At 37.1% G+C, this 25520-nt stretch overlaps 1 protein-coding gene across 2 annotated transcripts in view; it reads left to right on the forward strand.

The window, feature by feature from the left end:
• agap3 (ArfGAP with GTPase domain, ankyrin repeat and PH domain 3) overlaps positions 1–25520 on the forward strand; it is a 193486-nt gene that overhangs the window by 153127 nt on the left and 14839 nt on the right. For both annotated transcript variants that reach the window (XM_038305821.1, XM_038305820.1), the window contains exons 14-16: positions 16639–16793; positions 17213–17303; positions 18001–18223. In XM_038305821.1, the coding sequence (XP_038161749.1) occupies positions 16639–16793; positions 17213–17303; positions 18001–18223 (469 nt within the window). The remainder of the gene's footprint in view (positions 1–16638; positions 16794–17212; positions 17304–18000; positions 18224–25520) is intronic.

Genomic DNA, 25520 nt, shown 5'->3' on the forward strand with positions numbered 1-25520 from the left:
ATTTATCTGGCACCAGTTCGGGACAATTGTCATCTTTAGGCTCTTAGCAATAGAAGTTATTTTCAGTTACTTTTGAAAACTTTGGCATAAAATTATACAACTAAAAGTATGTCCATTCACAACCTATTGGTGGCTTATTTTCACATTCAGCTCACAAGTCTAAATGATACAGGATGGTTCATAAGAGAGTGGAAAAACAGTTTTAGAGTAAAGCTAGGTCTCCCCTAATTTTCCTGCATGTCCAAATAGAAAACAGGTTTCAAATTCTTTCCTGTTGGTTTCTTGAAAGTGCGAATTGTCGTGAGCTGCTCACCGCTAACCAGTAGTGCTATCTTTAAAAGGCTTTCAAATAGTTTTCATTTTCTCTGAATTCTGTTTTTATCAACAAAACCCAAATACTGCCCCATTGAGCATTTGAACGTGCCGTTGGCTTTTTCGGTGTGCTGAGTGACATCAGCAAGCTAAGCCCTCTCCATTTGTTCTTATGCAGCCTCCCGATAGAAAAGCACGCCCCACACACTGTAAAGGTGTTCGCAAAAAGGAGTAGCTGAATGAATGTTTCTTTTTAATAGCTTTATGGAAAACACTGAGGGAATAAATATTGCTAAATGTTTAATAGATGTATAAAAATGGCTTAAACGCCTATAAGCCCAAATACAAACAAAACTGATCACCAGTGTCATCTAGTGTTTCAAATTAGAACGGCAGTGAAAGTTGTGACTCTAGAGCTCAAGTGTAAAGCCAGAGGGACGTTCCTTATATAGACATTGCATGAAGATATAACTGTGGCTTTAGCTGACTCTATAAACACATCAAAGCAATCACTACTTCCTGTCTTTCTTCAAAATAAGAGTCTCAAACAGTGGTACAGTGTGTCAAGCTTGAACCACTCAACTCTATATTCGGCACACAATATATGTAAGGTTACTTTCAGACAGTCTAATGCTTACAGCAACTCTATAGCTCTTTGGAGACACTTGTCCTTGAAATGATATTTTGCTAAATCTTATTCTTCAAGATCCTGCTGGAACCCCTGCAACATATAGGTTATTATTGTCAATTGTCCTTCAAATGGCCATGATCTAATGTTTGTACGTAGAGCCATATATTGACTGTCTCTCCCGGACAGTGTGCTAAACTTCCATCAGGATTATGTGCAAGGGACAAAGCCCCTAATATCTGACGCACTGTCAGAGCCGTGTGCTGTAATGAACTTCTCATGTGCTTAAAGAGTGATGCAGGATGCATGGCGAGACAACTGACAGCCCCGTAATGTGTTTCCCAGCAGCCGCCTGGCGACGAGCTTTCTCCGTGTGTCGCTCGCCATAAACCCACTGGAAAATCGATGGCCGATAAAGACTTGTGTTCAGGGGGAGCCCGTCTGATTAATGCAGACTGTCAGAGAGCATCATTAATGTATTTCTCTTTTTTGGGAGGGGGGGCAAAGACCGTCAAACGCTCATTGTTTGTTGGGTTTAGTGTGAATCAAAGATGGAAGTGATTTAATCGAAACAAATTGTGATAAAAGGCTCCTGATGTTTCAAGTTTTTATGAAGGATGATATTTATTCTTCTTAATGTCATGGAAATTACAGAGACAACGAAAGCTAATGGTGGGCTTGAATGCCTTTATGTCCAAAGGTGTTTAGGTACTGAGATATCATATTTAAGGGTAAATTAACTCACAAATAAAACTTAAATATTTTAAAAAGGACAAAAAAAAAATTATATTTCCGTTTTGTAAATCTAACATCCTTTGGTCACAGTTCCTACATTTATTTGACTTTTTTGTTTCAGGTATATTAGATTGAAGTTGTTGCACTTTTGATAAAACTGATACAATTTGCAGTGTAAAAAATGGGAAACATCTGGATCCTCGACAGGATTCCAGAGATTTATCATCTAATGGGGAAGGTACATAAATGTGTTTCAATGAAAGGAATTTTTTTTTTTATTGAAATCAAAGTTATTAGTTCTTTTGAGTAGATAAGTTGGACACAAATTCCTAACAACAAAGACTTTATTTCTGATTATAAACAATGGAGGCATTTCTCAAAAGAAAGTAAAACGAGGTAGGCTACAGTATGTATCAGTTAGAAAGTAATATTTCAGTGCTTTTAATGACTCATTTGTGATTAGCTCTTAGTGCAGCGTTCCTAAATTCTGCTCCTCGAGGTCCAGTGTCCTCCACCTCAGTAGTGCCTCTGCTTCAACACACCTGAGTCAAATAACCAGATCATCAGCAAGACTCTGGAAAACTTGACTGCAGCTAAGGAGCTAATTTAGCCATTTGATTCAGGTGTGTAAGCTGAGACACATCTAAAAGGTGCAGGACTGTAACCCTGAGATGCAGTGTTTCAGGTTGGAAGGCTTTGTTTTCAGCGCTTTACTTCACTCCAGTTCACATATCTCTACCAAATTTAAGTCTACATCCTTCTGGGACAACATATAACATTAAAGTTACTTCAGAAAGCTGATGAATAAGCATATTGCTATAACTACAATCAATTTATGGATATCTGTGGAATATAAAACAGACCTTGTAAAATAAGTATGATTTAGTACAATATTAACTACTGAGATTGATATGATTTATTTATTTGAATAAAAAAAAAAAAACTAATTTAAGCTAGAGAAATGTATGTCAACAGCAACTTTTATCCCTGCAAAGAAATGAATTGCCTATCTCCCAGGTTCCACATCCTCTGCAAGTGCTCCGCCCACAGATATCCGGCGGAGCACTTGCAATGTCATGCTAATTAATCAGAACCATTCCACATTCACCATGACTCCTCCAAACATCACCATTCACATACGTGTCCTTCACCATCAAAGCAAGATACGGAGCATAGCTATTTTTTGCCGCCAGGTTAAAGGTATAGTGGAGTATTTTCACGAATTTTTTAAAAGACCCACCCTCTCCACTTAAAAAAAAAAAATGCACATGTACAACCCTGTACCCGCTTCCGTAAGGGAACGTCTGGTAAATGTGTGCAAGAGCATGCACAAGCCCATTTCTCCTCGTGCACGCTCTGTTTAAACGTTGCTGTTTGCTTCGCTCATACAACCTTACTTTCCAAAAGAAGATTTGCAATTTTTCCCGATTTGTGAGACTCACCACGGGTAAGTGAAAGTAGGAATGAGCACATAGGACGCCCAATTATGAGGACCACTTATTTTGATGATCCACCCTGGGAAAAAAACATCCTCCAATATACCTTTAAGATCCAGTATTGCATTCTGAAAACTGACCCAGAAACTATGTTCGATGGATGCCAGTGCAGAGTTTTAATTATGTAACAGGCCTATTAAATCAAGCATTAATTTTCTCATATTGTGCTCCTATGAATTACCAAATAGTAATATTGCGCATGCTCTGTCAGAGACGTGCAAGATGGGAGGAACCACGAAGGCTGTAGGTGTTAACATGCGGGGCTTTGAGGATATAGGATTTCAGATTAAGTCCGGGTTTAACCAAAGGCTGTAATTAAGCAGGCAATCAATTTTAATAGTTATGCAACACTTTTATAAAAAAAAAAAAATTACTATTTCATTTATTGCAGTTCTTTTTAATTAGGAAAATAAATCTCAACTCCTAATGACAAGGATATTATTTTACTGAAAAAAATTGTTAATTTATTCCAGTCATGCAGTCAGCTGGTGAACTTCTGTCTAGTATTTAAAATGGTTTAAAACCTAGCTGATTACCTCGAGTCACTGAGTTTCCAACTAACCAACCAGATATTTTTCTGACTAATATATTTGTGATTTTTTTTTTTCTTTTCTGATACATCTATATTTCAGGAATTTAGCAAACCTACTGAAAATATGAGCGTTCACTCTCTTAAATCAATATAGACTTAAAGGGTAAATGAACTCTATTCTAAGAAGCAATCTCCTCTCTAACGTTTGTGTAAAGGTATCTGTCATATTGTTTATTTTTCATCACAATTATTTACGTCTGAAGTTAATCATATTAATCGGGAGTAATTGATTATTAAAATAATTGTGAGGTAATTTAGTAATCGATGAATCGTTAACTGGAGTATAGAGACTAAGACATGTCTTTAGGTGACAGAGCGACCCGCCTTAAGCAGCAATTATAAGAAAACTAAAAATATAAATCAATATTTTTTATTTAAGATTTAAAAAAATTCAACTATCAGTATGCTCTATTCAGAACTCAACTCAAGTGGAAACGTTTTAGTTTCACCTGGTTTAATTTTGCAAAAAGTCTTCTTTAAGGAAACTTTGGCTATACGATTATTAATCAAAAAAATATTTGACAGATTAATTGATTGGCGAAATATTCGTTAGTTGCATGTTTCATATTTAATTCGTTTTCAGATTCCGCTTAATAAGTCTTCAATTTTAAGCTGTATCAACCAAAACCTGTGTGAAAATGTAATAACTAATGAATATATTTGTTAATCCAATAATAAAAGGAAAACATTAATAGTTTCTTAGAATTATACTTTTACTGACTTCATTTTCAACCTCTTAGTAACACTGAAAGTAGTTGTGTTAAAGTTCTGTTGAACAGTATCTACACAGAAGAACTACAGTAGTACTTAGCAGCATGGAAAGAGATTGTGTTTGTGCTGAAGCTAAACTTCTGTTAGACCAATTTAAAGTGTGTATTTATCTACTGTGCTCAGCTGAATATCATAAGGCTCCTGGTTTTAAGTTAGTAAAAAAAATTAATGTTAGTGGACGTGTTTAGCTTACATTGAGCATCCTATTGTCCTGCACCTTAGTAAACTGAGGGTTAATATCCTCTGGAGTCCAGCTGAGGATTAGGAAATGGAGGTTTAACTGCCTGTGCTAATGGTGGGTGTTTATCTCAATACTTTGTTTTGTCACTCCCAGACTCACTCTCATTTCCCAAAGCTGTCCCTGGAGCCTCCACTCTTGTAATGGCTTAGCTTTCTGAGCACCACAGTATGAAGAGAAAGGAATAACAAGATTCTCATTTGGGGGTCTATACACACTGCCCACAGATACTTGTATAATTGGCCCTGTTTTCATTCGTCGCTGTTGCTAATGCACTAGCTATTAGTACAGCAATAGTGTCGCTGATTTCATGTGTTTGTTCATTGTTGGAAGTTAGTTCTTTGCTTGTTTGAGCATACATGTGTAAGTGTGCAGAGGTGTGTGTATATGTGTCAGACAGGAAGAAAGCGTGCTCAGTCTCTCTCTTCCTTGCTGCTCTTTTCTCTCCGAGTTTGGTCGTGGTTCCCCCGGGGCCCCTGTCGCAGTAATGGCCTGCTCCTGATTGCTCTGATACAGGTTAGGAATATTGGCTTTAATGATGTGTAAAATGAGCAAGCAGTGCCTGTGACATTTACAGATGGCACCGCCTTGGCCTGTTCTTCCCAACTGCTCGTTAATTCACGGGGAACGGCAAGCACTTCTTTAAGTGACTGCCTGACGCGTGCATACGGCGCAAAACAATGCACCGAAGACAAAAAACCTATAACTCACCTTGTGTTCTTCTGCACCTTGTTGCCGTTTCCGATGGAGCATTCGCACAAATGGATCAAACAAGCAGTCCTCAAGGTGAAGAGCTGTCAGCTGAGTCCTTTCTGAGGGTTTGTCACGCCGGTCTCCAGAGGGCTTTCAGAGGCTTAGACAGAGTAGATGCCTGATGGAGTTTGCCTTATAGACAACACAGCTGGGTTCAGCACCACAGCCCCGAGGTGCCAATCTGGTCCACAAGCCCTCTGCACATCTGCTGCACTTGCAACGTAAAAGACGAATCAACATCCTCAGGTCAGCTGCTGCTGTTTCAGGTTGTGCTTAGTTTTTGGGTCAAATCAATACCTTAACCAAAGATACAACTTTACCTGTATGTAATATCTGCATTAAGCTACTGAAAAGTAGCTAGGCATCAGGGTGAAATAAACTAGCAAACATATTTACAACAAATATGACTGATATCATCGAATGAATGTTTATAAAAAAACAAGAAAAAATTTTTTATTTCTATTTTGATTATATTTATCATCTATACATTTTATTTCTTTGATTCGTGGACTTGTTAGCTGAGTTATCTGCTAACAGAACTGCATTTAGTACTGTCACACTAAAAGCAACAGGTGGCCTTTCTTTCCTTCCTGTAATAACTGTCTGTATTTTTTCTCTAACCAAGCCAAGTGTAGCATAAGTCAGCAGCCACTTTGTGCAGCAAGAGTGGATCTAAACTCACTAAAACTCTAGTTCAGGGGTCACCAACGCGGTGCCTGAGGTATCCTCAGCAACTTCTGAAAACAGACTCACCAGTGGGCTTAGTTTGAAATGTTATTTTGGCTTTATTCACACTGCAGCCTGAAGTGACCCAAATCCGATTTTTTGGCCCACATGCGACCTGGATCTGATATTTTCATGGCTGTCTGAACAACACAGATCCGATTTCTTCCAAACCAACCCAGGCCACTTGGCGTTCAGGTCGGATGAATCCGACCTGAACGTCAGTAATACCCAACAAACGTCACTATTATTCGTCTTGCTACGCAGAAGCGACAAGAAAAGCAACATCCATGGCAGATGATTTTTTTATATATATATATATATATATATATATATACTCTAATAATAGATCTAATAATAGATCAATAGATGATGATGCGGAACAGTATTTATGTTTAACCATATTGAAAAGATTGTGTTTTTATGGTTGGAAAAGACCGCTAGAGGCGCGCCGGCACTACAATCCATGCTTACTTCTGGAAAAAAGAGCATGCTGGCCTGTGACGTCATTGCGTCCTCTACTGTGCGTGCGGGACACTTGCTTTGTATGACTGCAGTTCACACAGGAGATCACATACAAGTCACATATAGTTGGAAATATGAACGGCAACGCAAAAAACGAATTTCGCAAACAAATCGGAATTGAGCATCAAGGCCTGCAGTGTGAATGTAGCCTTTAGCTCTGTTAAAGTGAGAAGGATTTTGTCCCCTTGGAAGTAAAGGCTGTAGCGCCCTGGGGCCTCCTCACACGGTTCTTTTCCTGGGAGCAAGTTATTTACTACTCTTAACTCAAACTGGGTAAAACCATATAAAAAGGACTATAAAACAGGAGTAAAAAAGTAACAGAGTTTATTCCAGATCAGGTCGTTACAGACAGAGAAAAATGCTTAGAGCTATGCACAGCTGTGGTCTCAAAAATCACGTCCACAAGCGTCCGGCAAAGTTTGAGCCCCGAACAACGTCATCACCTGCTTCTTATACCTTCTGAGTCTGTCTTGCATCATGTGGATGCTTAGCTGTCCGTATCAGAAACTGACACGCCATCCATGTCTTGAACTCCATGCAGGTTGCCTCTCTGTCTCAGGGTTACAGATACAGCAGCTCTCCTATCAGTCCGGCTCCAAGATGTGCCCATATTCTGTGTACTCCTAGAGACACGAAGGCTGTCTTGATTAGATGACCTCCGTACACACCACGACATCCGCAATGTGAAGGAAGGCCTTCTGTTCTGTCTAATCTGACTAACAAATTAACAGTGCACATGATGCATAAATAATAAAACCTAACAGCTCGCTGCCATTTTTTTTATTTTTTTTTTATAATTTGTAGAGCATTTCATCATATTAATCATATAGAGCGTTTGAGCATTTATAGAGATTTCAAAACGACAATACCTAAAATAAAATTAGAAATGAAAAGAAACTGTAGAAATATATACTTTAATGTATGAAGTTTAGGTGAACGTCAAAGCCTTCAGTTTATAGGTCAGTATTGGTAGACGTTTCTCGACTGTCGACTTTCTTGACTGACTCTGTACCCATGAAGTAGCCTTTCACTCATTTATGTTTACACTCATTTACTCAGCCTTCACTGATTTACATTTTTGATTATCCAAACTAAAACAAAACTTGACAAACTAAAAAAAACAATGTATATAAACTATATATATATATATATATATATATATATATATATATATATATATATATATATATATATATATATATATATATATATATATATATATATATATATATATATACGAACAGATTTGTACAGGGGTGCTTGTGTAATTCTCTATATATGGTCTGCCAGTATTCAGATTTTTGTTTACTCACTTAAGTTCAGCTTATTTATATAGCCCCAATTCTTAACGCACTGTTACAGATACAATACAGTCACATTGGTTAAAAGTTTAGTTAATCATTAGGAAGCATTTAATGCCTAAGTAAATATTTTGAAGCATTTTGGTGTAAATTTTTATTTTGTTTCAAAGCTTAAAAAAAACCATTGTTGCCCATTTAGACAATATTCTTAGGATATTAATGTAGTTTGAGTTTTAAGTTTTATTTTAAATCTGTTTAGAAAAAACTTTTAAGAAAATTAATGGGACCTGAAAATATAGAAATTTCTCCTCAGAGTATTTTGTTTTAGAAGTAAAAGTAGTAAATAAATGATCAACTCTAATCCATTTTCTCCAACATTTTCCAGCCGTAGCTACACAATTTGATGCACTTTATCCAAAGATAAATGTATAATGGAATTTGGGCTATTTTGTTTCCTAAAGAGACATTTCACCTATTGCAATGCAATTGTTTTCTTGCAACATGCAGTCAATGAGATCAACAACAATACCTGAGATTTTAGTAGAAAACCTTATGAACCATGTGACAAGTAGACAGAGGTGTGTATCAGATCCTGCTACCATTATGGCCATTATGCTGTAATTTCTAGTTTAGTGTCAAGATATCAAAGGAAAATCATATTTAACTCATTGTTGATGCTTGGTGCTTCTGCCAACTTTAAAAAGGTTTTTTCCTGTCCTCCTACTGACAGAGCTCTTAGTTTATTGCTAATTGGCAGGAACTTGTTGATCAGTGGATGTAGATGTGGCCAGGAGGTTAATGTTTATGTTAATGTTTCAAGGTTATTACTCCTTGGCTACGCTGGTGAGTACAGCTCTGAGATGGCTAAGTAATAGCAAAAGCACTATCAGTGCTTAGTATAATTTAGGATGCAGGTCTTTGTGAAATGGCAGCAATAACTGACAGATTGATCAAGCGATTGCTGACTGTTTCTTAGAAGAGCAGCGCTAAAATTACACAAAAATCTGCATATAACTTAGTAGTTTGTTTGTGTTTTAAGTTTTTTCAGTGCAATAAATGTGCAGGTCAACGTACACTGCTGTTACAGGCCGGGATTGGTCCATTTGGAATTCTAATAGTTTCATTATCTTTGGAAAATTTATCTATTTATTTATCTAAATTTATCTTTATTCAGTGCCGCTTTCAAGTATGTATAGTTTTGCTTCAAAGTTTATTATTATAAAAGAAAATTAGAAATTCATACTAGTAATTCAAATAACTCAAAAACTGATAAAGTAATAATAAATCTAAATTCACTAAATGACGATTTAGTAAAAATGAAATATTAATTTAAGTTTTTTGTTTAAAAAGAAAATTCTAAAAAACTGTCCTAAACAAATTAATGATTTCCATTATTTATTTGTATTATTACTCTTGTCAATTTCAATTTATTTTACTGGCAGCTGACTTTTTCTCGCTTTTATGGAAGGGTGTGTAAACTTTGAAGCACAAACGTACATTATTTTATGAAACAACTCTTTTACTTGGTTTTCCATGCCTTCTCTATAACCAAACAATCACACGTGTCAAAAGTAATAATGTTTATTACTCAAGTAGAAGTATAAATCTTACTGTTTAAAAACTCTTTTGTAGAAGTTAGAGTATCAACTAAAGCTTTTTACTCAAAAGTGTAAAAGTACCATTTTTAAAACTATTTTAATTATAAAAGTAAAAGTAATGCAAGCTGTTAAAAATGTTAAGGACAGATGCTTTAAACTTAATATTGGTTACTACACTGCCCTTAAAGGAACATTTCCCTTAAATTCTGGGTGATAACTTCCTTATATTAGTTTTATAACTAATGGCAATGGTGTAAAATTTAACTTTCCATCATCTTGAATAACTATTTATTTTGGTATGTAGCAAAGTTGGTGCAGTGCCAAGTCCAACCACAAAGAAATGAATGGATAAAATAAAATATTTTGATAATTTAAAAAATGTTTTAAATACCAACAGGCCATAACGAAAATGAGCTTCAATTAAACAAAACTAACAAAGTAAAGTATAGATAGCAAAAACTTCTACTTAAGAAAGGTTAGGAAGTATTTGTTCTTTGTTACTTGACACCTCTGCAGACAATAGTTACTTGCCCATCTTAGGCTGAAGGTTCAAAGCATTAGTGAGCACAGTGATCTGATAATTAGTGGGTAAAAAAAATATCATGTCAACCATTGATATCATCATTGATAATAAAACATTATTATTTTGTAGCATTAGAAAAAGATAAGCTTGTTACAATATTTCTGAATACACTTGATCAGTGGATGATAAACTCAGCATGAAAAGAGAAAAAGGATGTACAGATGATGATGATGAAGTTTATGTAAACTATTATATTTTTTAACTCTTCCTTCTGTTTTTATGAATTTATTGTTTATGTATAATTTTTATGAAGGCATTTTGAACTTTATGCTAAATAACGTAATTAAAATAAAGGTAAACTCCCTTTATTTTGTAGGTGGTACATTTTTTAAGTAGTTTCTTCTTTTTTTCTGAAAAAAAATAACAAAGGGAGGATTCAATTTTCAATGTCAAATTTCTGTTTTTTTAAACAGAAAACTAACAGTGGTGGAAAACCAAAATCAAAATATCATAAGTTTGCTGCAGTTATTAGCAAAGCATTAGTTCTTTCTAAAGTCGCTCATACGTTAAAATATATTTCGGAGTTTAATGAGTATAATTTTTACTAGTTGATTAGCTACATTATTGGCTCTGCTGCTGAGCATGCCTTACAAAGGCCCAATCTGAATGCTCCTAGCTCCTACCCCCTCACCATGTAGGGTCAACTGTAGGAACACCTGGATTGCTGTGCTAAATCCAGACGCTTTCAGGCTTGCATAAATCATGACACCATTGACTTGCACATAGACAGTGCCTGTCCATTTGGGACTACATCCTTGCCAAAAAGAACTACAAAAAAAGTTACACAAATGAAGCAAACAGCTGCAGCTCCCCATTATAAAACACAAAACATATGAAGATGCATACATTACAACTGTATGGCTCCCATTGGTGGATAGAAAGATGAGGAGGTCCCAGTGCTAAATGAAATGACAAAAGGAAGCCTCCTGCTTTCTCTTTGTAGATGTTTCCTTACAGCCAGCACTACTTGAATAGCTTATCGTGGTGGCCACTGATTCTTCTGGCTTAAGGGTCCCTACTGTTAACTTTAAAGACAGACGATATGCTGGTGAAGATTGTCAATTCTCCAGGAGATGATGATGAGGCAAAATAAACAAAATTTAGATAAGCTAACTCTTTGTCTTTAATAATACCTTAATGGTACTCTCCCTTGAATTCAATTCAGTTTATTTATATAGCGCCAAATCACAACACATGGCATCTCAAGGCACTTTACAGTTCAACCAGATCATACAGTCAAATCGATTGAAAGTTTTCAATCTAATGAAACCAGCTGATTGCGTCGACTCATTGACTCAAATACAATCCCTCACACTAAGCATGCTTGTAGCGACAGTGGAGAGGAAAAACTCCCTTTTAACAGGAAGAAACCTCCAGCAGAACCAGGCTCAGTGTGAGCGGCCATCTGCTGAGGCCGACTGAGGTTCAAGGAAACAGAAGCAGACATACAGAAAGAAGCAGAGATACAAAAGGCAACTGTACACTAGCTCCACAGGCGGCCCCGTCCAGGAAACACACAGCCAGGCAGATGAGCTCGGAGCCAGTCCCACCTGAGAGGATGAAAAGAGCAAGTACAGTTAGTCACAGTCATAGAAACAGGACTACACTGGAAAAACTCAAACATCTACTCTGTGTTCAAAATATAAATTTCTATGTTTTCGTGACAGGAAATCTTTGCAAACAGTCATGATGATTTTTATTTACTGAGAAAATGAGGAATTCATTGCTTTAGCCGGCTGATAAACAAGGACAGCAACAATTTTGCTATCATATATGCAGAGCAAGAGGGACATCCAGTTACATCTGATCCTATATATTTTTTTCCCTCTTCTCTTTTAATGCCCCTTACGTATGTTACTACTGTATACAGAGAGCACAGAATTTGTGTTCTCTTGTACATGCATCAGTTTAAGAAACCAGCCATCCATTGCTTTTTTAATCTCCATAATGAAAGTGTTTTAATGCCTCCAATTTATTGCCTGGGCAGCCAACAGAATAATTAGCTTTGTTCAGGTTTTCACAGCACAAGTACAAAAACATTTGGAATCACAAATTCTCATCAAATGCATTACTTATTGTACCTGAAGGTACATTAGACAAGAAAAAACAAAATTCGATTATGTGCATCACAATTAATCTTATTGTTTATTTAGCTTCTTTGTGAATTCCCTGTCATTCTCAGTTTTTTTTCTGACTTTGAAATGCCTTAAAATTACCTGCTTTGATCCTGTAAAATCCTCCTACTATAATCAGTATTTTAAAAGGGTGCACACACACACAGACGCTTGTGCTGTAAGTCTAAATAAAGAGGCTTTAAGTCTTTATTGATTCTCTGTGACCTAGAGTCAATACCGCAAACTAAATCAGATAATTGAAGTCAGTGTCAAGCTAATTGCATTATTGCTTTAGTCCTGAAGAAATGGCCCCTCTGCTGCAGCACAGATATTGCAACTTTAGTAGCATCCATCGCACATCTGTCATTAAGCAGCAAAGGACTGTCACACAGCAGAGAGTGTAAATTGATTGTAAATATAATATCTTCAATCAGATGATTTGTCTAACATCGTGTTACTGCAGACATTTTATTAGTCACACACTGTTAATTTGATGTCAGAGATATTAAAGCAATTTCCAGTATTTTAGCTTTTTATGTGCTTTTGATAATTAGTTCAATTGGCAGTCTGACCATTAAAACTATAGCATTCGGGTCGCAAATCAGCTGAAAAATGATGTTGACAAAGTGAGTAAAAGCTGCGGAGGAAAACACGTACCTCTTGTGTGCATTTGCCTCCAGTCCTCCGAACGTGGTTAATGCAAATGAGGATGCTATTTGCATAGACGTAATTACGTAATTACAAATCATTTGGCAACGAGCTCAAGCATGTGCAGAGACAAGAGACGTTACACGAGCCACGTCTTACAGTACAGAGTTAATGAATTGCTGCTGAACAGCATGTGTTGGAACATATGTTGTGTCAGAACTCCTCACAGAAAACATCAGGTGACATTTTCATAAATCTTATTCACACAGAAGGAATCCAGGGGCTTAAGTCATATTTAATAAAGGAAATTACACTTATAAAGAGAAAAGAAGAAGCCAGAGAGAGCTTTCTAGATTTGCACAAATCTGACCTGTTTAGACGTAGAAATAATTGTGCGACAAGGACTGGCCAAACTCAGCACATGACAAACTAAGTATTTGTCTAGCTGTTCATCTGTTGGAGAATTAAATCAGCATCCTGTAAAAATGTACCTAAAATTCAGTGACATTGCCTGAAATGTTCAACAAGAACTAGAACTAAGTGGCGAATCAACACTGTTTTATTTGCCTTAGGTGTCAGAGCTCAATCCCTGAATGGCGTCCCTTACCAACTGAGCTAATTTTTGAAATGTTAGACTCAGTGATCAAGGTATACAATTCAACAGCAATATACAGTTAGTCATAAACGTGAGTTAGCCCCTCACATTTTTCAAAATTTTTTATTATATCTTGCTGTGGGGCAACATTTAAGATGTGACACTTTGTCGTCATTTCTTAAAGTAGTTGATCATGCTCTGCCTTTGTATGTTAACAGTACAAGTCGACATTGATGGTTCCTTCAGTAAATAGGAGCTTCTCATATGCTGTAGGCAAGACACACTTGTCATTGCAGTCCAAAACTGGTTTCACGCTCACATGCTTGAGATGATCTAAACAAAATAATTAATACATGTGTCACTCTGATGTTGTTCTGATCAGACAACAGCACATGGTTCTGGTAATACTATACATTTGCTTAGAGTGCTGTATATGGGTTTTCTTGTACATCATCTCTAGAAGAATCTTCCTTTTGGAAGGACAGCCGTACGGACAATGCGATGCCATGTGCTGCATGTGGTTTAAGCCAGGGGGCGCCCATGAAAGCTACTGTAACTTTTAGATACATCTACTGCAGAGCTGAATTAGACGATGGATTTCAGTCCATAGATTGAAAAAGTGAGACATCTATAAGTTGCAAGATGGTAGTTTCTTTAGGTGCCATTTATCCTTTGGTGTTTGTCGCCACCAGGGTGCGTATTTAATTTTGAGTTCTGAGTGTCTGATGGGGGGGATGGGTTATTTAAGGTCAACCAACAATTCTGTTCAGGTGTTGTTAATTGGCTGAGGCAAACAGTTTTCTACTGTGCTCGGTTTGGATGTATATCGAATTTATGTGGATCTTAAGGGAAACAGTAAGACAATGGACATTGTACTGAAAATAAATGACTTTATTTTATGTCCAACGGAAGATCGATGCTGATTCTTAATTGAGCGCCCGTGAAACCAATGCCTTTCAACAACAACCACCAGTAGCCTAAATATAGGATTTTAGCCGCTACAGTTTCTAAAGACAGTGCTTTGATGGAGCTGGTCCTGAAACTGAAACTGACAAACTGCCCCCATACCTTTTTAACATCCAAAAAAATTGCACTGAGATGTCTATTTGCAAAGATGACCTCTGGATATGATGCAGCTCAGTTTCAGAGGGTTGGCAGCCTTGGCCATCTTTTTATATACAGGTGCTGGTCATAAAATTAGAATATCATGAAAAAGTAGATTGATTTCAGTAATTCCATTTAAAAAGTGAAACTTGTATATTATATTCATACATTACATACAAACTCATATATTTCAGATGTTTATTTTGTTTAATTTTGATGATTACAAATGACAACAAATGAAAATCTCAAATTCATCATATCAGAAAATTAGAATATTGTGAAAAGGTTCAAAATTGATGGCCCCTGGTGCCACACTCTAATCAGCTAATTAACTCAAACCACCTGCAAAACCCTTTAAATGGTCTTTCAGTCTAGTTCTATAGGCTACACAATCATGGGGAAGACTGCTGACTTGACAGTTGTCCAAAAGACGACCATCGACACCTTGCACAAGGAGGGCAAGACACAAAAGGTCATCGCTAAAGAGGCTGGCTGTTCACAGAGCTCAGTGTCCAAGCACATTAATAGAGAGGCGAAGGGAAGGAAAAGATGTGGTCGAAAAAAGTGTACAAGCAAGAGAGATAACCGCACCCTGGAGAGGATTGTGAAACAAAACCCATTCAAAAATGTGGGGGAGATTCACAAAGAGTGGACTGCAGCTGGAGTGAGTGCTTCAAGAACCACCACACACAGACGTATGAAAGACATGGGTTTCTGCTGTCGCATTCCTTGTGTCAAGCCACTCTTGAACCACAGACAGCGTCAGAAGCGTCTTGCCTGGGCTAAAGAGAAACAGGACTGGACTGCTGGTGAGTGGTCCAAAGTCATGTTCTCTGATGAAAGTAAATTTTGCATTTCCTTTGGAAATCAAGGTCCCAGAGTCTGGAGGAAAAGAAGAGAGGCACTTCATCCACGTTGCTTGAAGTCCAGTGTAAAGTTTCCACAGTCAGTGATGGTTTGGGGTGCCATGTCATCTGCTGGTGTTGGTCCATTGTGTTTTCTGAGGTCCAGGGTCAACGCAGCCACATACCAGGAAGTTTTAGAGCACTTCATGCTTCCTGCAGCTGACCAACTTTTTGGAGATGCAGATTTCATTTTCCAACAGGACTTGGCACCTGCACACAGTGCCAAAGCTACCAGTACCTGGTTGAAGGACCATGGTATCCCTGTTCTTAATTGGCCAGCAAACTCTCCTGACCTTAACCCCATAGAAAATCTATGGGGTATTGTGAAGAAGAAGATGCAATACACCAGACCCAACAATTCAGAAGAGCTAAAAGCCACTATTAGAGCAACCTGGGCTATCATAACACCTGAGCAGTGCCACAGACTGATCGACTCCATGCCACGCCGCATTGCTGCAGTAATACAGGCCAAAGGAGGCCCAACTAAATACTGAGTGCTGTACATGCTCATACTTTTCATGTTCATACTTTTCAGTTGGCCAACATTTCTATAAATCCTTTGTTTTTATTGGTCTTCAGTAATATTCTAATTTTCTGATATGATGAATTTGAGATTTTCATTTGTTGTCATTTGTAATCATCAAAATTAAACAAAATAAACATCTGAAATATATGAGTTTGTATGTAATGTATGAATATAATATACAAGTTTCACTTTTTAAATGGAATTACTGAAATCAATCTACTTTTTCATGATATTCTAATTTTATGACCAGCACCTGTATATAGCAATAACTCTTTTTTTTTTTTTTTTTTTTTTTTTTTTATTACTGATTTTGAGGGAGTTTTTTGCCATGCAGATCCGTGTTAAACCTCCAAGAAATAAGAATGAGAAAGTGTGAGAGCATTAACCCCAAACTGGAAACACTAACCAATTGCATGACATTGAAGAGGTAAATGACTAGTTTTTCAGATTTTTACTTATTGCGCTTTTTTGCCTTTTGTTTTTTCTCTTAGAGCAAGAAGACTCCTTCGAGTTCGTCATTGTGTCATTGACAGGTCAGACATGGAACTTCGAAGCTTCTACATATGAGGAGAGGGAGCTATGGGTCCAAGCAATAGAGAGCCAGATCTTTGCCAGCCTGCAGTCCTGTGAGAGCATCAAGAACAAGGTACAGTAGGTCATGAAACATAAGGTGCAAAAATAAGAAGTGCAAAGATCAAAGCACTGTCATCCTACCACTATTCTGCTTCATTTACATTCCTCCTCTTCAAACCATGTGCTCCTTACCACCTCACTAGCTTCAGGCTACAACATGTGGGAGGTTGTCAGACAGGTGCAGTGCAGTGTGGGGGATCTCTTATTAGATCTGACAGACATCAGAGATAGAACATGGCTTGAGTTGGCATACTGGTGGAGACAGTCTCATTTTCATATTCATATTCTCTCTATTTCACAATCCTCACGGGGCTTTGTAGATGCTATCACCTCTTCACCAGATGTCCACGGCCGCCTGTAATTGTTTACCTTCCTTTACTCCACAGTAGAGCAATTAGTCTCTATTAACCTATTTTCTTCTTATTCTCTCAGTCTCGGTTGGGCAGCCAAAGTGATGCTATGGCCATTCAGTCCATAAGAAACGTTAGGGGGAACAGCTTCTGTGTGGACTGTGATGCACCCAGTGAGTATAACTCCCTGTATCTACAAGCTATTGTATGGACATTACAAAGAAGCTTTTGCAAGTAGATAAACTTCAAAAGTGAATGTAGCTCCAGTTAAAATGAAGAATTAAACAGATCGTTTGCCTTTTTCTAGAAAATATACCTCTTGTAAAGCTTTTTCTTTTGGATAGCAAAATTCATACAGCCATGCCTGTTGAACATAGCTACCGCTAGCCTGTGCTTTCCACTCAGTAGGTAAAATGATAATAAGTGAACTAACTGGTGTGTTAACTAAAGTCATTGACACAATTTTGACATTAGGATTGCTATGCAGCTAAATTTCCTAAATTTGCCCTTTCTTATTTAATACTTTGAAGAAAGTTTAAGGAAGTCTGATCAGGTTTTAGCATAAATCAAAATGACACTCAGTACAGAATTGTGAGAAACTAGATTACACTGTTTACTTTCTGTTGGGTTAAAAGTAGTTTATTTTTACAAAAAAATTAACTAACAGTTTCTTGTGTTTTTTAATATGTGTGAATAAAAAATTTTCTTTCATTTAATGAAGTTATTTAAACAAGTTTCAATGCCTAAATGTTCGTCAGCTTAGATTGACTTCATTTGGCTAACCTGCCTTGGTATACCAGGGTCAGTAAATGGATCATATACACTCTCATTTAAAAATTCTAACATATTTCTGATTTTTCTGTCCTGCAGACCCGGATTGGGCCAGTTTGAACCTTGGCGCTCTGATGTGCATCGAGTGCTCGGGCATGCACAGGAACCTGGGCACCCACCTATCTCGTGTGCGCTCTCTAGACCTGGACGACTGGCCGGTGGAGCTCAGCATGGTGATGACAGCGATCGGCAACGCCATGGCCAACAGCGTATGGGAGGGCTGTCTGGAGGGATACACGAAGCCAGGAAGCGACAGCACCAGGTTAGCACGATTCTGCAAATAAAGGTGATGCTTAATGAAGTGTGCACAGATTATAGGAGGAGAAGGCAGAAGGGTCTCCTCACCATTAGCTGCCATTTATTAGCTACCCACATTTCAGTGGAGGCACTTCACATCACCAAATGCTCCATAAGAATCACCAGGGGGCCATAAATGTCAGCCCACTGAATCAAAAACACATTATTTTATGTTTTGAGCTTCAGATCTTCTCATACACTCTGAATATAATGGCTGTTATGCCGGGGGTTTCATCAGTTAACACATTTCTTTTTATAAATCGAATATCTCTGCTACAGACTTCTATCTATTTCTGCAGCTTGAAAATAAAACTTTATGAAACTAAGTCATACGTGAGACATTGTTTTACACAGTTACCTTAGCAGTGCTTTAAAAATGTCCACTTCCTAAAAACACACCAGATTTGTTTTAAGCAATAAGTGCATACAATTTTCTCATATTTACCAATATTTATATATATATATATTTTTTGCATCTCAACCATAGGTTTTACTGATTCTTAATTTAACCCTGTCCACAGTTTCCTGTCCTCTAAGGTACTCAGCTCTGGTAGGGGGATTTTTATCTCTTGTTGACTGTTGTGGCCCATTGTCCCAGTCTGACTAATGGCCTGTTGTGTGGCGGTGGAGGTAATTAAGCACACCATGATATCTAAACCCCACCCCAACAGCCAGGCCCTCAGGTTCCAAACCACACTGTCACATATCCATCACATAGACCTGGGTCATCACTCTGTCTGTCACAGCAAAGATTGTCTGCAGGGTCTTGCTGGTGGCGTTTGAGCTTTGTAACTTTGTCAAGGGAAATGGATAAAAGAAAGAAAAATTAATGTTATTGCTTGCAAATGGGCAAGTATAGCTTCAAAAAGAGATGTCTTCTTTTAACATATCTTCTTTTAATTCACCATGACCCTTTTTAGATGAAATGCACACACCATGGGAAACCATTTTATGTCAAGTCCACATCATTATGATGTATTTTGACACCTTTTGTTATTATTTTTTAAATAATTTTTTGGAAAACATTTTAAAAATGCAGAAGCATAGAATAAGGGAGAAATTTAGAGTTACTCTAAATAATAATAAAAAAAACACTTTCTTCAATCTCTATGTAATAACATCAAGGTTTAGTGACCTTAATGGATCTTTGAATTAGAGGATATGGGATTTTTTTTATGTCATTCCCAAAATTATAAACAAAAATAACCACAATTGAAAACTAGGCTTTTTTAATTCGTATTGCCATATATAGAAACATTGCTGGGAAACCCATTACCACCGAGCATTTTCACACCCAGAATTTATCCCATCACCTGATTCAACTTCCAATTCTGAAATATATTTACAGTCATAATAAAGAAAGCACTTCATCTTTAAAGTCTACCACTGTATTGTTTTAGTTTGAATCTAGAATTTTTTTTTTTTAATATTCAATTTTGGCTTCAACATAATTTCTGAAATAACACTTTATATCTGATTTGTGTTTTATTAGAATTAAGATTTTTAAAAAATCTAATTTAAATTTGAAACTTACATCTTTTTAGGGTTTACTTTTTTTGCACGGTGACTGTGTTCATTGACAGCCATGAAAAGAATAATAATATCATTCCTCTTGAAACTTGTCTGGCTGAAGGATGTTAGCTTAAATCTTTAGGATATTATTGCTGAAAACCAGCCTACCAATTACACAACCCAGTTTTACTAATCCACTGTTTATATATACTATTCCAAAGTGTTATTTTAATGCATAAGATGATAATCTATTTCAGCCCATGTCATCTTTCTACTTTATAAAGATACAGAAACTGGTCTTTAAGTAGCTAAAATAACTTTAAGATCTTTACTCACTTTTGAATTGTATATTTAAAATCTGCTCATTGTGCTCACCTCTATTCACATTAACCAATTAGGACAAAGTATTTCACGTACCGTAGTCTGTCACCAACACCTCAGTAATAGATAAATTCCTATGCATTGTTTGTTTGTTCTACGTTCAGATTTAAATTTTAGCTATTAGAAAAGGCCCCTTTACCTGTAGCCCTGAATCTGTGCGTACGGTCCTCTTTACTAAAATAATAGATCTGCATTAGCCCCGACATAACTCAGTATTCCTGGTAGTATCCATACTGGAGGTACTGCAGTCATAAAAGATTGCTTGAATTAATTCTGCATTCAAATAAATGAGAAATTATTTCAAATGTTATGTTTTCCAATTTTGGGGTGAACAAATCTGGACAATTGAATATTCTTAATTTTTTTTACATATGTTTTCTTTTTTTATTTACATGCCAAGATTCCATAGATTCCAGGAAGTTGTGGTTAAATGTAATGATGGAGAAGAAAGAAGGGAGTGTTGACACTCTGGGCTAATCATTATCAATATTGTCATCTGAGTTTTCAGTAATTTTGTCACAAAAATAGTATTTACTTATATTGCATGGACTTAAAATGTTTTCATATTCAATAAATGTATCAATACCAGTGATTTAGTAAATGTTTTATTTATAACTGCATAGATCAACAAGACTGACTTTGATTTTCTCATTTTAGGGGTTTTTAAGAAGTATCTTATTTCCTAAAACTGCTGATGACAGCTGGTTAATACAGATAAAACTCCTTATTGTAATACAATGCTTCATTTAGCATCTGCAAAGAAAAAGCTTACTTTATCCTGTCCTCTCTGACCAGCACAGAACTAAATGATGGCCTACAGTTGTTTATTGAGTTCTTTTATCGAGTTCTTTCTATGTTGAAAAGTTGCACTGTGGACTTGATGAAAGATTACTGATGTTGATTCCCTCCCTACCGCTGTCAGTCCCATGTCGCCACAGGCTTTTCACCATCTAAAAAAATCCGATTCCATCCTACAGCAACTTCTCTATTAGTTTTTGCTGTCAAACAATAAATCTCATTTGCAGGATAACTAATCCTTAGTGCAAGAATATAATTTTAAATAGCACACATCGCCAAAGGTTACTAAGATGTTGAATGTTTTCCTCCCTCTTAAAATTGGGTATATATTAAGTTGTATGAATACATTTTAGCAGATTTCTTTTCTCCCCCTTGTGCATCTTTCTTTTAACTGCGGTTCACCACGTAAGCAAGGATTTTAATTGTGTCAAACTGGTGACATGCAGCAGCTTTGTAATGACACATAGGCAGGCTTTGTACGGCTGCTGACTCTCACTAAGCATTAGTGACACCTAATCTAAACGATTCAGTAACTACCTGAATATCAACCTAGTGTCTGATTGAATGTCTCCCGCCAGACTAGTTTTACCCCTTGCATTTTTTAAATTTAACTTAAAGGTGTTCATCCACAACATTGGTTTGGCTTTTGATATTCAGATCTTAGGAACTCGTATGTAAATTTGTTATATGCAGATCTGCACAGGATCAAAATTACAGATGAATGTTTGACTGTCATGATAAGAGCAGTCTTTAAATGCATTTGTATATATTTGTGTTGTTTTAATACATTTTATCTAAATGTTTAGCGTTAGAGCTGCATAAAGGCACAAACTTCAGTACATCTCTGCAGTAAAAGTGCAATAACCTAAGTCAACTGCTGTGTAGTCTTCCCTTAGCCCTCTACACTGCAGATATATTTGTATCTAAAGGAAACCTATTCCAGGACATTACAACTGTTTTCTTTTTTTATGCTTTTTTTGTACTATATATACTATTTTTATATTGTCTGTCGTATTTTTATCTTTAATAGCATTTTGCTTTAACTCTTTGTACTCTATATAAGTTGCTGGAACCAGAATTTCCCTGAAGGAGTAATCCCAAGGGATAAATAAAGTTGAGTCTAAGGCTTACACTGCATGCCTTGATGCTCATTTCCGATTTTTTTTGTGAAATCCGATTTTTTTTGCGTTGCCGTTCATATTTCCAAATATATGCGACTTGTATGTGATCTCCTGTGTGAACTGCAGTCATACAACCCAAGTGTCCCGCATGCGCAGTAGAGGACGCAATGACGTCACAGGCCAGCATGCTCGTTTTTTCCGGAAGTAAACATGGATGGTAGTGATGTTCAGGTCGGATGAATCAGACCAGGCCGTTCACACACACAGGTTGCATTTGAAAAGATCAGATTCGTATCGGATTCAGGACCACATAGCCAAGTGACCTGGGTCGCATTGGAAAAAAATCTAATCTGTGTTGTTCAGACTGCCATAAAAAGATCAGATCCAGGTCGCATATGGGCAAAAAATGGGATTTGGGTCACTTGGGTCAGGCTGCAGTGTGAATGTAGCCTAAGTCTAAGTTTATAGCCCTGAGTTTGATTTCTGGCCTAGGGTCTTTCTGCACAGGGTTTGCATGTTTTCCCTCTGCCTCGAAGCCTGAGCATCAGAAAACTTATTTAATTCATCTAAATGTCTTTATATCTTCTTCTGTCTCTTTGAACCTCAGTCGGCCTCAGCAGATGGCTGCTAAAACTGAGCCTGGTTCTGCTGGAGCTGTCTTCCTATTAAGAGGGATTTTTCCTCTCCACTGTCACTACACGCATGCTCAGGGTGAGGGATTGCTGCAGAGTCAATGAGCTGATGTAATCAGCTGATTTTCCTTAGATAATAAACTTTTGGCCAATCTGACTGTATGGTGTGATTGGATGGTGTCTGTGGAGTGCCTTGGGGTGGCATATTGTGTGAGTTGGCTCTATATAAATAAATTGAATAAAACTTTTCTATATGCAGCATGTCTTTATATGTATTTTATGTTATATGCAGATCTGAGAACCTGATATTTAGCCAGACACAGTGACGGGTTTAGAAGGTTTATTGAAGGCTTGTTGTTAAAATAATGAGGATTGAAGGAAGAGAGGCTGATAGAGAGCTAAATCAGACGGTGGATGATTGATCAGCAGGTGACAAGCTGAACAGACAGGTAGCATGCTTGAGGAGGAAATTAAGGCAGAGCCAGCTGGTGGCAAGCTGATGCAGGTAAGCAGATTGGTAGCAGGCTTTGAATAGGGGGATAATGGCTACACAGGTTGATGACAGCTGTGAACAGCCTAAAGGCCGGTTGAATAAACTGGTCACTGGTAGAAACTGTCCAGGACATGACCAGGGTCTGAAGTTAAAGAGTCCAGTCAGGCAGGATGAACAATACAGGAAGGCAGGCGCTGCACACTGACACTGGAGAGATCCCCTCACGGGCAAAGACGAAAAAAGCTGGCAAAGAATGGCATAGACAGGAACGTATCAACAGATATGAAAATAATTGAGGATTATTAGGAGAGAGGCAGATGCATCTTCTCACTCTAGTTAACAGCATGGAGCAGAGTAAAGGGTTAGAAAACAGCCAACCAGCCAAAAATACAAACTGTTGGATTCATCATGTGACTCTTTATAAACATTCATTTGTGTTCCTTTTATCTGTAAATTAATGTTATTTTTATGCACATTAAATGTTTTGTGCAGGTTTTATTTGATTTAAAATATTAGCTATGACCATTCATAAGGTGTCTTTATAAATGTTATAGTTAATGCTCTAACGTTTTATCTTGGATCCTTGGAAGGAAGGGATGCTTTCATCCATTTTTACATATTTATTAATATTTAAACAACAAAAAATAAGTGTAAAATGGAGGAGTGTGCCTCTCCTATTTCCTAAGATTAATAAAATGAATAAATCCATAGCATTTGTTAGGGCCATCTTGTCATTCAGTCTTCTTCCCTCTCCACCTTTTCTTTCTAGCTGGCTGACTTCTGCCTGTTCTCTGTTTTAGTCTTCTAAGTAGATTTTTCTTCCGTCTGATCTTTCCATCAGTGTTCATATTTTCCTCCGCTCTCATTCAATCTTCTATTTATCAGTCTTCAAATAATCTTCCTCTCCTCTTCTATCAATCTTAAACTATTCTAAAACAGGGACATAATACAATCAAAATCCTTTCCAAACACATATAATCTCATCATACATGTTATTATTATTATTATTATTATTATTGATGTTGTGATTATCTCACCTGATTAAATACTAAAAAGGCTAATCGCCACAATATTTGGAGCTACAAGTAAAAACATAAATATGAACATCAAACAGGTGGTCATCTCTTCCTCCTTTATTATAAGATGATGCAGATCTTGTCTCATTTAGTTTCCTTTTACCGATTCTTATTTTTTATAATGAGGAAGTTTCATATATCCAAACTGAGTGGTAGAAAAATGGACCCAAGGCTTAAAGTCTATGCTTATAAATCACAACCATAAACAGGCAACAACTTATAACTCTACTGACAATAACTAACTATCTGAAGATATAAACTAAAGGTCACCTATCAGTAGGGATGGGAATCGAAAACCGGTTCCTGTTCAGAACCGGTTCCGTATTTTCCGATTCCATGGCATCGTTTGGCAGCTCGCTGAACGATTCTTTTTTCGATTCCCGCAGCACCAGAGCCTAGAGCGTCGGCTCTGGGGAGCATGACTTACGTCACGTTTTTTACGTACGTTACGTAAGTTACGCAAGTTACGCAAGTTACGCAATTTGGAAATAACTATTCGAGGAGGAAGACAGCGAGCTGCGGTCACTTTTTGAATCAAAGCCCCGTCTTTCCTTAGCCCAGAGGGTAGATCAGGAAATCCAGCTCTATAAAAGCTTGCCCTCCATCCCCTGCAGGGATAGCGCCACACTGTGGTGGTGGAACAAGCAAGATACGCTGCCCTTGCTATCTGGACTGGCTGAAAACTACCTCTGTGTGCAGGCTTCCTGCACCCCATCTGAGAGGGTGTTCTCCACGGCTGGAGACACCATAAGCCCTGAAAGATCCTGTATCCTTCCAGAAAAAGCAGATATGCTCATCTTTCTGCAAAAGAACTGTTAATTTTCCCTACTAATTTTTTATAATTAGTATTTTTTGTTATTTAAAATAGGTTATTATCCCATCATTTGTTATTAGACATTGTTGGTTATTAAGTTTGTTCTTGTATTCATTTTTCATTTAAACACAGATGTTACTCCAGTTTCACATTTCCTGTGGACATCTTGATCTTGTTGAGTTTGTAAGATTGTGCAATAGTTAAGTAAACAAAGTTGATTCTGATAATCAAACTGTTTGTTCTCCTTTTTCCCCCAAATTGGAATCGAAAAAAGAATCGATAAAGAATCGAATCGTTTAATAGAATCGAAAAGGGAATCGGAATTGTGAAAATCTTTTCAATTCCCAACCCTACCTATCAGTTCTAAAAACATCTTTAGATGAACCCTTGTTGATCCCTGGAGAAACACCAAACCAGATTAGCGCCTTACAAGGA

Source organism: Cyprinodon tularosa, unplaced genomic scaffold (genome assembly GCF_016077235.1).
Source record: "Cyprinodon tularosa strain WSP-4 unplaced genomic scaffold, ASM1607723v1 ctg566, whole genome shotgun sequence".
Classification (NCBI taxonomy): domain Eukaryota; kingdom Metazoa; phylum Chordata; class Actinopteri; order Cyprinodontiformes; family Cyprinodontidae; genus Cyprinodon; species Cyprinodon tularosa.